The following is a 13,409-nucleotide window of genomic DNA, read 5'->3' as shown; positions in this document are numbered from 1 at the left end:
CCTTCCTACTGTGTCTTCTACTATACCATACCAGTCTATATCAATGACCTTCCTGCTGTGTCTTCTACCATTCTAATCTATATCAATGACCTTCCTGCTGTGTCTTCTACCATTCTAATCTATATCAATGACCTTCCTACTGTGTCTTCTACTATACCATACCAGTCTATATCAATGACCTTCCTGCTGTGTCTTCTACCATTCTAATCTATATCAATGACCTTCCTACTGTGTCTTCTACTATACCATACCAGTCTATATCAATGACCTTACTGCTGTGTGTTCTACCATACCATACTAATCTATATCAATGACCTTCCTGCTATGTCTTCTACCATACTAATTTTTAACAATGACCTTCCTGCTGTGTCCTCTACCATACCATACCAATCTATATCAATGACCTTCCTACTGTCTTCTACCATACCATTCTAATCTATATCAATGACCTTCCTACTGTCTTCTACCATACTATACTAATCTATATCAATGACCTTGCTGCTGGTTCTTTTACTATAAAATACAAATCTATATCAATGACCTTGCGAATGTGTCTTCTACTATACCATACAGCATCATGTTCATTGACATAGATTAGTATGTTATAGTAGAAGACAGCAGCAAGGTCATTGATATAGATTAGTATGGTAGAAGACACAGCAGCAAGGTCATTGATATAGACTAGTATCTTCTACCATAATATGCTACATTTTAACAATGGCCTTCCTACTGTGTTTTCTACCATACCATACCATACTAATCAATATCATTGAACTTGCTGCTGTGACTTCTACCATACCATACTAATCTATATCAATGACCTTGCTGGTGGGTCTTCTAACATACCATAATAATCTATATCAATTACCTTGCTGCTGTGTCTTCTACCGTACTTCCCATTCTCTTCGCTGATGATACCAATTTGATTTTATCATCACACAAGAATTTGGATTCTCTAAATAATGAAGCCAACTCAGGTTTGGCCACATTTTATGAATGGTTCCAGATAAACAAATGTTATAAAATCCAACTTTATTCTATTCACTTGTAAGCATAAGAAATATTGTGATTTGTATTTATTTTTTTGTGCCAGATTCTCAATTGGTGGAAATGAACATTACATTTGTCTGCAGAAAAGTGATGAAATCTGTTGGTATCATCAGAAAGATTAGTGGTTTGGTTCATCAGGCTTGCTTCCTAACTCTATACTACAGTTTAATTTATACATATTATCTCATTTACTGTAATATTGTCTGGGCCAGTACATATGCCTCCTACCTACACAAATTACTCATCATACAAAATAAACGTGACTAGCCAGCTCCTCTAATTACCTGGCTCCATCTGCACCTTTGCTTAAGAAACTCAATATCTTGTCTATTTAGAACATTAATGTACACCAATTATGCACTTTCATCTACAAATATTCATACCTCCCAGACAGTTGACCTAAACACTTCAATGGATTCTTCCAGGTTCATTCTGAAATCCATCTATATAACACAAGACACTGGGATAACCTTCACCCTCCCCACTGCCAGACCTCACATAGTCAATTCTCTATCAGATACAGAAGTACCATACTCTGGAATTCTTATCTTCACATTGCCAAAACATCATCATACCTCAATAACTTCAATCAAGCGAAGTCTTGGAGTCAGCCTGATGATCCAAACTACCCAATAATCCCCTCCATGTAGCCTCTCTCTCTCTCTCTCTCTCTCTCTTTCTCTTTCTCTTTCTCTTTCTCTCTCTCTCTTTCTCTCTCTTTCTCTCTCTCTCTCTCTCTCTCTCTCTTTTTCTCTTTCTCTCTCTTTCTCTCTCTTTCTCTCTCTTTCTCTTTCTCTTTCTCTTTCTCTTTCTCTCTCGTATACTGAGTATATCATGTACAATTAGAATGAATATGCTTTGTTTAACTGATTGAACAAACATTTCTTTTTTGTACTCATATTTGTGGTGTGGTTTTCATATAAACCATTTTGGGCTTCCAACCTTAACTACACACCATTTTTACCAGTTTTTTATCTGTACTGTTTTGTCTTTCACTTCTTTCCTTTGGAATGAATAAATAAAACCTAAAAATTTCAAATGATAAATGTAATAAAACCAAAAATGTCTATGTAGTTGTGCCCATAAAATGCCCCCCATAAAAAAGGCTGGGAGCCTTCACGTGTGTAGCTTGTTGTTTATGTTGGCCAATCAAAGCGGCAAAGAAGCTCAATATTGTAGTGAGAGGAATTCAAAGTTAGCAGAATGAGAAGGAGTAGGCCATAACGAGCAACTAACAGGCTAGGCTACCCCAGTCAAGGCAGGAACTGTTATACGGGATGATAAATAACATTGTGGCTTCTACTTGGAAGTTAGCTAGTCTTGGCTATAGCCAAGTAGCATCTCGCTCTCTGCCTCCATCTGCTCGCACCAATCTCACTGGCAACAATAGAGCGCCAGCCTCTCCCTCGCACAGAAATGTGCACAGGTGAAAAAAATATGTTCAAACAACATGCATTTAGAATATCTGGATATCAGACAAAAATGAATGATACTATGTGTATAGTGAAATTATTTCAAACCCCCATCTCTACAGTCCACCCATTATGCCATCATTGACTTGACTATTCACTCTATTTCAATTCCAGCCCACGCAGTCAGGAGATATTCCAATGGTTATTACGGTGATCATGGTCATTTAGCTGGCCAATTACCATCATTGAAAATTCCATAACTGTCACAGCCCTAAGTCCATCTACTATACATTTTAGATCCTGGAATAACCAATGCTTGAAACAACAACAACATCATAGTAAAAGTGTATGTGTCAGAGGCTGAGGCTCTCATTACCTCTATCTTGCCCCGTATGTCTGGGTGGTTGTCGTGGTGCTGGATGTCATCCAGTAGCTGTTGGATGAAGGGTTTACACTGTGTCTCTATGTGGGGGGCCATGGTAGTGGTGGTGGCGGGATGCAGGGCGAGAGACCTGTTGGTGTCTCTCACTCTGGTCTCCCCGGAGCTCCAGCCCCTGTTGTTGTCTCTCTTCCTACTCTCCCTGGAGCTCCAGGCCTCGTCCTCAGACAGCAGGTCACTGAGGGGGCCCGACTCGATGCTCTCATCCAGGGATGGAGCCATGTCGCTGGACGAGGTGGGCGAGAAGTACCCCATCCCCACGTGGAAAGGCCTCTTGTAGGGGGGTTGGAGGGCGTCGAAGCCCAAAGGGGGTTGGGGGCTGCCCGGGCCCTCGCCCTCCCAGTCTGAATTGACCTCAGTTAGCTCCCAGTCGTCAACATCCTGAATGGACTCATGGTGTCCCTGGTGGCCAGGTCTCTGGGCCAGGGTCTCCAGCTTCATAGCTAGCATCTCTGTCTTCTTTAGCTGGGCGGGCAGAGCCAGGAACTCATCTGACCTGAACCAGTGCTCCTTGCTGGGGTTAGAGCTGGCCCCCACTGGGGCTGGGTGGGGGAGGTGGGGGCACTGGGGCTGGATGATACAGACGGCTTCCTTGGTGGGAGAGCGGAAGTCCTCGCTGGAGGCCTCATGGTGGGACTCGTGGTCTGAGGGCTCCCTCATAGGAGAGGGTAGGGAGCTGTCTGTGTCTCTGTCTGTCTGTGGATCCTTCAGGTCCCTGCTGCATCCATTGTTTCCTGAGAAGAGGGTGGGGAAGGAGGAGAGGTCCTGGGGGAAGTGGCCTCCCTGGCCTGCCTCTGAGGAGCTCCTCTGTAGAGGGATGTGAGCGCCAACAGGGCTTCCTTGTCTCTGGTACCCTCCAGCCTCTCTTTGTCTGCTGGCCTGCACGTTCATGCTGTTCATGGCCTGCAGGCTGTCAGAGGACTGGGAGGCGTTGCTGGGGAACACAGCGTTCAGCTCCAGCAGGAACTTGGAGCGATCGGGAAGGTCCAGGAGAGAGGGAGTGCTCCGGCTCAGGTCTGCCTGGAATTGAAGAGAGGGAGGCAGGGTGGATCTCCTTAGGCTGAGGCTGGACTCAGCCTCTCCCTCCAGATACATGGGCTTCTTTGGCAGGACAGGCTGAGTGGGGGACACCTCGTTACTCATGCTGCCCTGAAGGGGCTGCTTGGAGAGTGGAGTGCTCTCGCTCTGGGGCGGATCGCAGTGCATTTTGGGTCCAGGTGCAGGGTTGTTCTCCGCCCCTGTGCTGGAGGGCTTGTCTCTGTGTTTCTCTATAGTGGTACCTGGCTCCTCCTCTTCCTGCTCTGGGACGGCCCCCTGGTTCTGGCTCTGCTTGGCTGTGATGGTCAGCAGGTCCACACTCTGGATGAGCTCTGGGAAGTCGCTCTTTAGACTGGGGTATCTACAGCAGGGCTCCTGCCCCTGGCCCGAGCAGCTGGTACCCTCCTGGTCCTCACTGGGGCTATAGTCGCTGAGCTCATAGGCTGTGATGCCACAGTCCAGGGAGAAGTAGTCCTGACTGCACTTAATGGTCAGCTGGCCGCAGTCGTCCACCTCAGTCAGAGCATCCAGGCGAGCCTGGGGGAGATACGGGAGGAGGGGGGGACACTTGATTAACAAACCATTTAAGTTTACAAAAAATATAACTTAAAATGCTTTAAAAGGGCAATCTACAGTACAAAAAACAACAAAGCGGTCAACATGCCACTGTTTCGGTAAACAGCTGAGGGATGAGGCTGGAGAAATGTAAACACTCAAATTCAGTAAATGCTCTCAAAGATAGCTATGGATAAATGACTGACCATCCATGAGATAAAAATTATAGTTTTAACCATGTTTTTAATATGTACAGTGTTTGTTTATAAACAATGCATTTGTAAACAATGGCGTAAAACAAGCTTATATTTTGGGTTCTGATGGGGTACAACTGTTGAACTAAGCTCATGAGGGATTTAGAAGTTATATTCTTCAAGACTCAAATGGCTGTATGTCATAAATTTTAAGGTAAAAAAATTGATGTATCAATCACAGATTGCGCCTTAAGTAAACCAAATAGGAGTTTGCAACTCCTAACAAGCTGACCACACCGCTCGCGTGCGTGCGTCCAATTAATCCACAGATAAAATGGTAAAATGAGTTTGTTTCTAGTAATCTCTCCTCCTTCAGCTTTCTTCTTCTTCTTCTTTGGTTGTTATATGGCGGTTGGCAACCAACTTTAAGGTGCATTACCACCACCAACTGGGCTGGAGTGTGGACCTCAGTTCATCTTTCAATCACCCACGTGGGTATATGCTCCTAAAAACCAATGAGGAGATTGCACGTTGGTATATGCTCCTAAAAACCAATGAGGAGAAGGGAGAGACGGGACTTGCAGAGCATCAAGTGTCACAAAAATGACCAAGTTCTATTTTAGCGCCTGGCTATACAGACGCTCATTGACGCACACGAGCAGTGTGGGTGCAATGACTGAATAACATGTATGTGTACATTTATTTTGCAACGCACGCGACGCGAGCGGTGTGGTAAGCATGTAACATTGCACATCAATCATTGCACCCACACTGCTCGAACGTGCCAACGAGCGTCTGCGTAGCCAGGAGCTAAAATAGAACTTGGTTCTATTTGTGATGCTTGACAAGTCCCGCCTCTCCCATCTCCTCATTGGTTTTTAGGAGCATATACCCACTGGGTGATTGAAAGATTAACTTTTTTATTTTTATTTTATTTCACCATTATTTAATCAGGTAGGCTAGTTGAGAACAAGTTCTCATTTGCAACTGCGACCTGGCCAAAATAAAGCAAAGCAGTTCGACACATACAACAACACAGAGTTACACATGGAATAAACAAACATACAGTCAATAATACAGTATAAAAAGTCTATATATAGCATGTGCAAATGAGGTAGGATAAGGGAGGTAAGGCAATAAATAGGCCATGGTGTCGAAGTAATTACAATATAGCAATTAACTTCTTTGGGATAGGGGGCAGTATTTTCACGGCCGGATAAAAAATTTACCCGATTTAATCTGGTTACTACTCCTGCCCAGAAACTAGAATATGCATATAATTAGTAGATTTGGATAGAAAACACTCTAAAGTTTCTAAAACTGTTTGAATGGTGTCTGTGAGTATAACAGAACTCATATGGCAGGCCAAAACCTGAGAAGATTCCATGCAGGAAGTGGAAGTGGAATGGGGTGTCTGCTGTCTCTGGGCAAAGTACAGCAGCAGAGTTTGTAAGTGGTCAGCCTGGGGACAGTGAGACTGGAGATGCGCGGTCACGAGAACTCGCCATGTTTTTCTTTCTGTCTTTGAATGAATACAACGTTGCCCGGTTGGAATATTATCGCTATTTTACGAGAAAAGTAGCATAAAAATTGATTTTAAACAGCGTTTGACATGCTTCTAAGTACGGTAATGGAATATTTTGAATTTTTTTGTCACGAAATGTGCTCACGCGTTACCCTTCGGATAGTGACCTGAACGCACGAACAAAACAGAGGTATTTGGATATAACTATGGATTATTTGGAACCAAAACAACATTTGTTGTTGAAGTAGAAGTTCTGGGAGTGCATTCTGACGAAGAACAGCAAAGGTAATCCAATTTTTCTAATTGTAATTCTGAGTTTAGGTGACCCCGAAGTTGGCGGATGTAAAAATAGCTAGCCTGTGATGGCCGAGCTATGTACTCAGAATATTGCAAAATGTGCTTTCACCGAAAAGCTATTTTAAAATCGGACATAGCGATTGCATAAAGGAGTTCTGTATCTATAATTCTTAAAATAATATATGTATTTTGTCAACGTTTATCATGAGTAATTTAGTAAATTCACCAGACGTTTTCAGTGGGTATGCTAGTTCTGAACATCACATGCTAATGTAAAAAGCTGGTTTTTGATATAAATATGAACTTGATTGAACAAAACATGCATGTATTGTATAACATAATGTCCTAGGAGTGTCATCTGATGAAGATCATCAAAGGTTAGTGCTGCATTTAGCTGTGGTTTTGGTTTATGTGACATATGCTTGCTTGGAAAATGGCTGTGTGATTATTTGTGTCTAGGTACTCTCCTAACATAATCTAATGTTTTGTTTTCGCTGTAAAGCCTTTTTGAAATCGGACAATGTGGTTAGATTAACGAGAGTCTTATCTTTAAAATGGTGTAAAATAGTTGATTGTTTGAAAAAATAGTATTTTAGTTGGTTTTGTATTTTGCGCCGTGCGATGCCATTGGCTGTTGGCTAGGGATTCCGCTGGAATGGTAGATGTGCAGAAGATGAATGTGCAAGTTGGGATACTGGGGTGCAAAGGAGCAAAATAAATAAATAAATACAGTATGGAGATGAGGTAGATTGGATGGGCTATTTACAGATGGGCTATGCACAGGTGCAGTGATCTGTGAGCTGCTCTGACAGCTGGTGCTTAAAGCTAGTGAGGGAGGTAAGAGTCTCCAGCTTTAGTGATTTTTGCAGTTCGTTCCAGTCATTGGCAGCAAAGAACTGGAAGGAAAGGCGGCCAAAGGAAGAATTAGCTTTGGGGTGACCAGTGAGATATTCCTGCTGGAGCGCGTACTACGGGTGGGTGCTGCTGTGGTGACCAGTGAGCTGAGATAAGGCGGGGCTTTACCTAGCAGAGACTTGTAGATTAGCTGGAGCCAGTTGGTTTGGCGACAAGTATGAAGCGAGGGCCAGCCAACGAGAGCGTACAGGTCGCAGTGGTGGGTAGTATATGGGGCTTTGGTGACAAAACGGATGGCACTGTGATAGACTGCATCCAATTTGTTGAGTAGAGTGTTGGAGGCTATTTTGTAAATGATGTCGCCGAAGTCGAGGATCGGTAGGATGGTCAGTTTTACGAGGGTATGTTTGGCAGCATGAGTGAAGGATGCTTTGTTGCGAAATAGGAAGCCGATTGTAGATTCAATTTTGGATTGGAGATGCTTAATGTGAGTCTGGAAGGAGAGTTTACAGTCAAACCAGACAGCTAGGTATTTGTAGTTGTCCACATATTCTAAGTCAGAACCGTCCAGAGTAGTGATGCTGGATGGGCGGACAGGTGGGGACAGCGATCGGTTGAAGAGCATGCATTTAGTTTTACTTGCATGTAAGAGCATGTTGGAGGCCACAGAAGGAGAGTTGTATGGCATTGAAGCTCATCTGGAGGTTAGTTAACATAGTGTCCAAATAAGGGCCAGAGGTATACAGAATGGTGTTGTCTGCGTAAAGGTGGATCAGAGAATCACCAGCAGCAAGAGCGACATCATTGATGTATACATAGATGAGAATCGGCCCGAGAATTGAACCCTGTGGCACGGCCATAGACTGCCAGAGGTCCGAACAACAGGGCCTCCGATTTGACACACCGAACTCTATCAGAGAAGTAGTTGGTGAACCAGGCGAGGCAATCATTTGAGAAACCAAGGCTGTTGAGTCTGCCAATAAGAATGTGGTGATTGACAGATGTCGAAAGTCTTGGCCAGGTTGACGACTACACAGAAATGTCTCTTATCGATGGCGGTTATGATATCGTTTAGGACCTTGAACGTGGCTGAGGTGCACCCATAACCAGCTCTGAAACCAGATTGCATAGCGGAGAAGGTATGGTGGGATTCGAAATGGTCGGTAATATGTTTGTTAAATTGGCTTTCGAAGACCTTAGAAAGGCAGGGTAGGATAGATATAGGTCTGTAGCAGTTTGGGTCTAGAGTGTCTCCCCTTTGAAGAAGGGGATGACCGCGGCAGCTTTCCAATCTATGGGAATCTCAGACGATACGAAAGAGGTTGAACAGGCTAGTAATAGGGGTTGCAACAATTTAGGCAGATCATTTTAGAAAGAGAGGGTGCAGATTATCTAGCCCAGCTGATTTGTAGGGATCCAGATTTTACAGCCCTTTCAGAACATCAGCTATCTGGATTTGGATGAAGAAGAAATGGGGGAGGCTTGGGCGAGTTGCTGTGGGGGGTGGAGGGCTGTTGATCGGGGTAGGGGTAGCCAGGTGGAAAGCATGACCAGCCGTAGAAAAATGCTTATTGAAATTCTCAATTATAGTGGATTTATCGGTGGTGACAGTGTTTCCTAGCCTCAGTGCAGTGGGCAACTGGGAGGAGGTGCTCTTATTCTCCATGGACTTTACCGTGTTCCAGAATTTTTTTGAGTTTGTGCTACACGATGTAAATTTCTGCTTGAAAAAGCTAGCCTTAGCTTCCTAACTGCCTGTGTATATTTGTTCCTAACTTCCCTGAAAAGTTGCATATCACGGGGGCTATTCGATGCTAATGCAGAATGCCACAGGATGTTTTTGTGCTGGTCAAGGGCAGTCTGGTCTGGAGAGAACCAAGGGCTATATCTGTTCCTGGTTCCACATTTTTTGAATGGGGCATGCTTATTTAAGATGGTGAGGAAGGCACTTTTTAAAGAATAACCAGGCATCCTCTACGACGGGATGAGGTCAATATCCTTCCAGGATACCCGGGCCAAGTCGATTAGAAAGGCCTGTTCGCTGAAGTGTTTTAGGGAGCGTTTGACAGTGATGAGGGGTGGTCGTTTGATCGCAGACCCATTACGGATGCAGGCAATGAGGCAGTGATCGCTGAGATCTTGGTTGAAAACAGCAGAGGTGTATTTGGAGGGCAAGTTGGTTAGGATGATATCTATGAGGGTGCTCGTGTTTACGGATTTGGGGTTGTACCTGGTGGGTTCATTGATAATTTGTGTGAGATTGAGGGCATCAAGCTTAGATTGTAGGATGGCCGGGGTGTTAAGCATGTCCCAGTTTAGGTCACCTAGCAGCACAAGCTCTGAAGATAGATGGGGGGCAATGAATTCACATATGGTGTCCAGGGCACAGCTGGGGGCAGAGGGTGGTCTAGCAAGCGCCAACGTTGAGAGACTTGTTTCTGATTTTTAAAAGTAGAAGCTCGAATTGTTTGGGTACAGACCTGGATAGTAAGACAGAACTCTGCAGGCTATCTCTGCAGTAGATTGCAACACCGCCCCCTTTGGGAGTTCTATCTTGTCGGAAAATGTTATAGTTAGGGATGGAAATTTCAGAGTTTTTGGTGGTCTTCCTAAGCCAGGATTCAGACATGGCTAGGACATCCGGGTTGGCAGAGTGTGCTAAAGCAGTGAATAAAACAGAGGAGGAGGCTTCTAATGTTAACCTGTTAGGGCTAGGGGGCAGTATTGACACGGCTGGATAAAAAACATACCCGATTTAATCTGGTTACCACTCCTACCCAGTAACTAGAATATGCATATACTTATTACATATGGATAGAAAACACCCTAAATTTTCTAAAACTGTTTGAATGGTGTCTGTGAGTATAACAGAACTCAAATGGCAGGTCAAAACCTGAGAGATTCCTTTACAGGAAGTGGCCTGTCTGACCATTTCTTGAACTTCTTTTCCATCTCTATCATTTACTAAGGATCTCTGCTCTAACGTGACACTTCCCACGTCGTCCATAGGCGCTCAGAGCCCGGGAAAAAACAGAATGTCGTCATTCCAGCCCCAGGCTGAAACACATTATCGCCTTTCTCAAGTGGCCGATCAAGGGACACTGGGCTTATGCGCGTGACCCCGACCGCCCCGCCTTTGGGATTTTTTCCTCTGTTTGCCGAAAAGGAGATTCCCTGTCGGAATATTATCGCTTTTCACGAGAAAAATGTCGTAAAAATTGATTTTAAACAGCGGTTGACATGCTTCGAAGTACGGTAATGGAATATTTAGAATTTTATTGTCACGAATTGCGCCATGCGCGCGACACTACTTTACTATTTCGGATAGTGTCTGGAACGCATACGAACAAAACGCCGCTATTCGGATATAACGATGGATTATTTTGGACCAAACCAACATTTGTTATTGAAGTAGCAGTCCTGGGTGTGCATTCTGACGAAGACAACAAAAGGTAATCAAACTTTTATAATAGTAAATATGATTATGGTGAGTGCTAAACTTGCCGGGTGTCTAAATAGCGAGCCCGTGATGCCTGGGCTATGTACTTAGAATATTGCAAAATGTGCTTTCACCAAAAGCTATTTTAAAATCGGACATATCGAGTGCATAGAGGAGGTCTGTATCTATAATTCTTAAAATAATTGTTGTGCTTTTTGTGAACGTTTATCGTGAGTAATTTAGTAAAATGTTAGCGAATTCCCCGGAAGTTTGCGGGGGTATGCTAGTTCTGAACGTCACATGCTAATGTAAAAAGCTGGTTTTTGATATAAATATGAACTTGATTGAACAAAACATGCATGTATTGTATAACATAATGTCCTAGGGTTGTCATCTGATGAAGATCATCAAAGGTGAGTGCTGCATTTAGCTGTCTTCTGGGTTTTGGTGACATTATATGCTGGCTTGAAAAATGGGTGTCTGATTATTTCTGGCTTGGTACTCTGCTGACATAATCTAATGTTTTGCTTTCGTTGTAAAGCCTTTTTGAAATCGGACAGTGTGGTTAGATTAACGAGAGTCTTGTCTTTAAATAGCTGTAAAATAGTCATATGTTTGAGAAATTGAAGTAATAGGATTTTTAAGGTTTTGAAAATCGCGCCACAGGCTGGCAGTGGCTGTTACGTAGCAAGCGTCCCACCTAGCCCATAGAGGTTAAAGTAGCTACAAATATTAATATGTATGGGAAAAACTTCAAATAAATACTTTGTACTGTATTGAAAACCATCTTGTGGCTTTTTCCAAATACCCCGGTATACTGCTCAAGCCAACACGCATTCACGTAGGTCAATGGAGTGGAGCTTGTAGTAACTTTTTAGTGTCTCCCTGTGTCCATAGGGACATGCTGCTGCAGCGGGATCAGAATGTGGCCAGTCTGAGCTGCTGCTGACATTGGAGATTCTGCTCTTCTCTGTGGGCTTCGGTGTCATTCAGGGTGTCCTTTTTCCCCTTTGGTCTTGTCCCAGTCATGGGATTGGTGTGCAAGCGTCCCACCTAGCCCATAGAGGTTAACATGAATGAAACCAAGGCTTTTACAGTTACAGAAGTCAACAAATGAGAGCACCTGGGGAGTAGAAGTGGAGCTAGGCACTGCAGGGCCTGGATTAACCTCTACATCACCAGAGGAACAGAGGAGGAGTAGGAGAAGGGTACGGCTAAAGGCTATCAGAACTGGTTGTCTAGTGCGTTTGGAACAGAGAGTAAAAGGAGCAGGTTTCTGGGTGCGATAGAATAGATTCAAGGCATAATGTACAGACAGAGGTATGGTAGGATGTGAGTACATTGGAGGTAAACCTAGGCATTGAGTAATGATGAGAGAGATATTGTCTCTAGAGACGTTTAAACGAGGTGATGTCACCGCATATGTGGGAGGTGGAACTAAATAGTTGGTTAAGGCATATTGAGCAAGGCTAGAGGCTCTACAGTGAAATAAGACAATAATCACTAACCAGGACAGTAATGGACAAGGCATATTGATATTAGGGAGAGGCATGCATAGCCGGGTGATCATAGGGGTCCAGTGAGTGGCTGGGCTGGCTGGTGATTCAGACAGCTAGAAGGCAGGGGCTAGCAAGCTAGCAGAAGGGCCTTAGAGGGACGTCTTGACGGAAGAAAGTCTGTTTTAGCCTCTGAGGTCCACACTGAGGTGCATTACGCACCTTAAAGTTGGTTACCAACCGCCATATAAAATCCAAAGAAGAAGAAGAAGCATGAAGGAGGAGAGATTACTAGAAATGAACTTGGTTTACCCTTTTTAATTGTTGGAGTAGAGGACCTTGTGTATTCCAGGTAAAATAACAACCAAATGTTCATATCCCAGGACAAATTAGCTAACAACAGCAAGCTAGCTAGCTAAATTGCCATAAATGTTTGCTTTTCGACCGGTCCCCAAATTAGTATAGTTGGTTCAGTGTTCGTTTTGATATTTCAACCTGCGTGTCCTGATCGCGTCTGGTGTAGGAGGACAAAATCAAAATGCGCGTGATGGCGGACGCACACGCGCGAGCGGTCTGGTCAGCGTTTAAGAGTCTGCTATGGTACAATAAATAATATTCCACACCCATGGATTCCTCATCTGTAGTAATTCCTGCATGTACCACAATGTGGTGTGCATTATTTACGTAACAGACAGTAGAGAAGCTGTAATGTGTAATGTCTAAATATTTTTCTCTCTCAAAATGTTACTCTTTTTCCCTGGTGTTTTATGCACGGTGTGTGGGGGGTAGACTGAAATTGCCTAAAAGATTATCCTATTGTAGAGGCCAGGATGTCCAGTGGACAACTGAAGAGACCAGCATGACCAATTGACAGGACATCCAGCGAACACACACATACATCCTTTCTTTGTTCTTTGTAATAATATCATAGAATAAGGCCCGCTCAGAGAGCCAACCTTGGCTAAACATGTTTTAAATGCTCACACTTTATTTCCCTTCAGTTTATACACATAAAAAAAAGACTTCAGTTCACTATAAAATACTAAAGTACTTGCTATAGAATTCTATAGTAAACTGTAGTATACTGTAGAATCCTATACTCCACACTG

The 13,409-nt window shown here is 43.7% G+C and overlaps 1 protein-coding gene across 4 annotated transcripts in view; it reads right to left on the bottom strand.

The window, feature by feature from the left end:
* Window positions 1–13,409, bottom strand: part of LOC106611224 (A-kinase anchor protein 6) — a 288,016-nt gene that overhangs the window by 216,791 nt on the left and 57,816 nt on the right. For all 4 annotated transcript variants that reach the window (XM_045723598.1, XM_045723597.1, XM_045723599.1 and 1 more), the window contains exon 4: window positions 2,839–4,476. In XM_045723598.1, coding sequence (XP_045579554.1) covers window positions 2,839–4,476 — 1,638 coding nt within the window. The remainder of the gene's footprint in view (window positions 1–2,838; window positions 4,477–13,409) is intronic.

The sequence above is a fragment of the Salmo salar genome, chromosome ssa09, assembly GCF_905237065.1.
Source record: "Salmo salar chromosome ssa09, Ssal_v3.1, whole genome shotgun sequence".
Lineage (NCBI taxonomy): Eukaryota > Metazoa > Chordata > Actinopteri > Salmoniformes > Salmonidae > Salmo > Salmo salar.
Note: the sequence above shows the minus strand (reverse complement) of the source record. Positions and strands in the feature narration are given on the sequence as shown.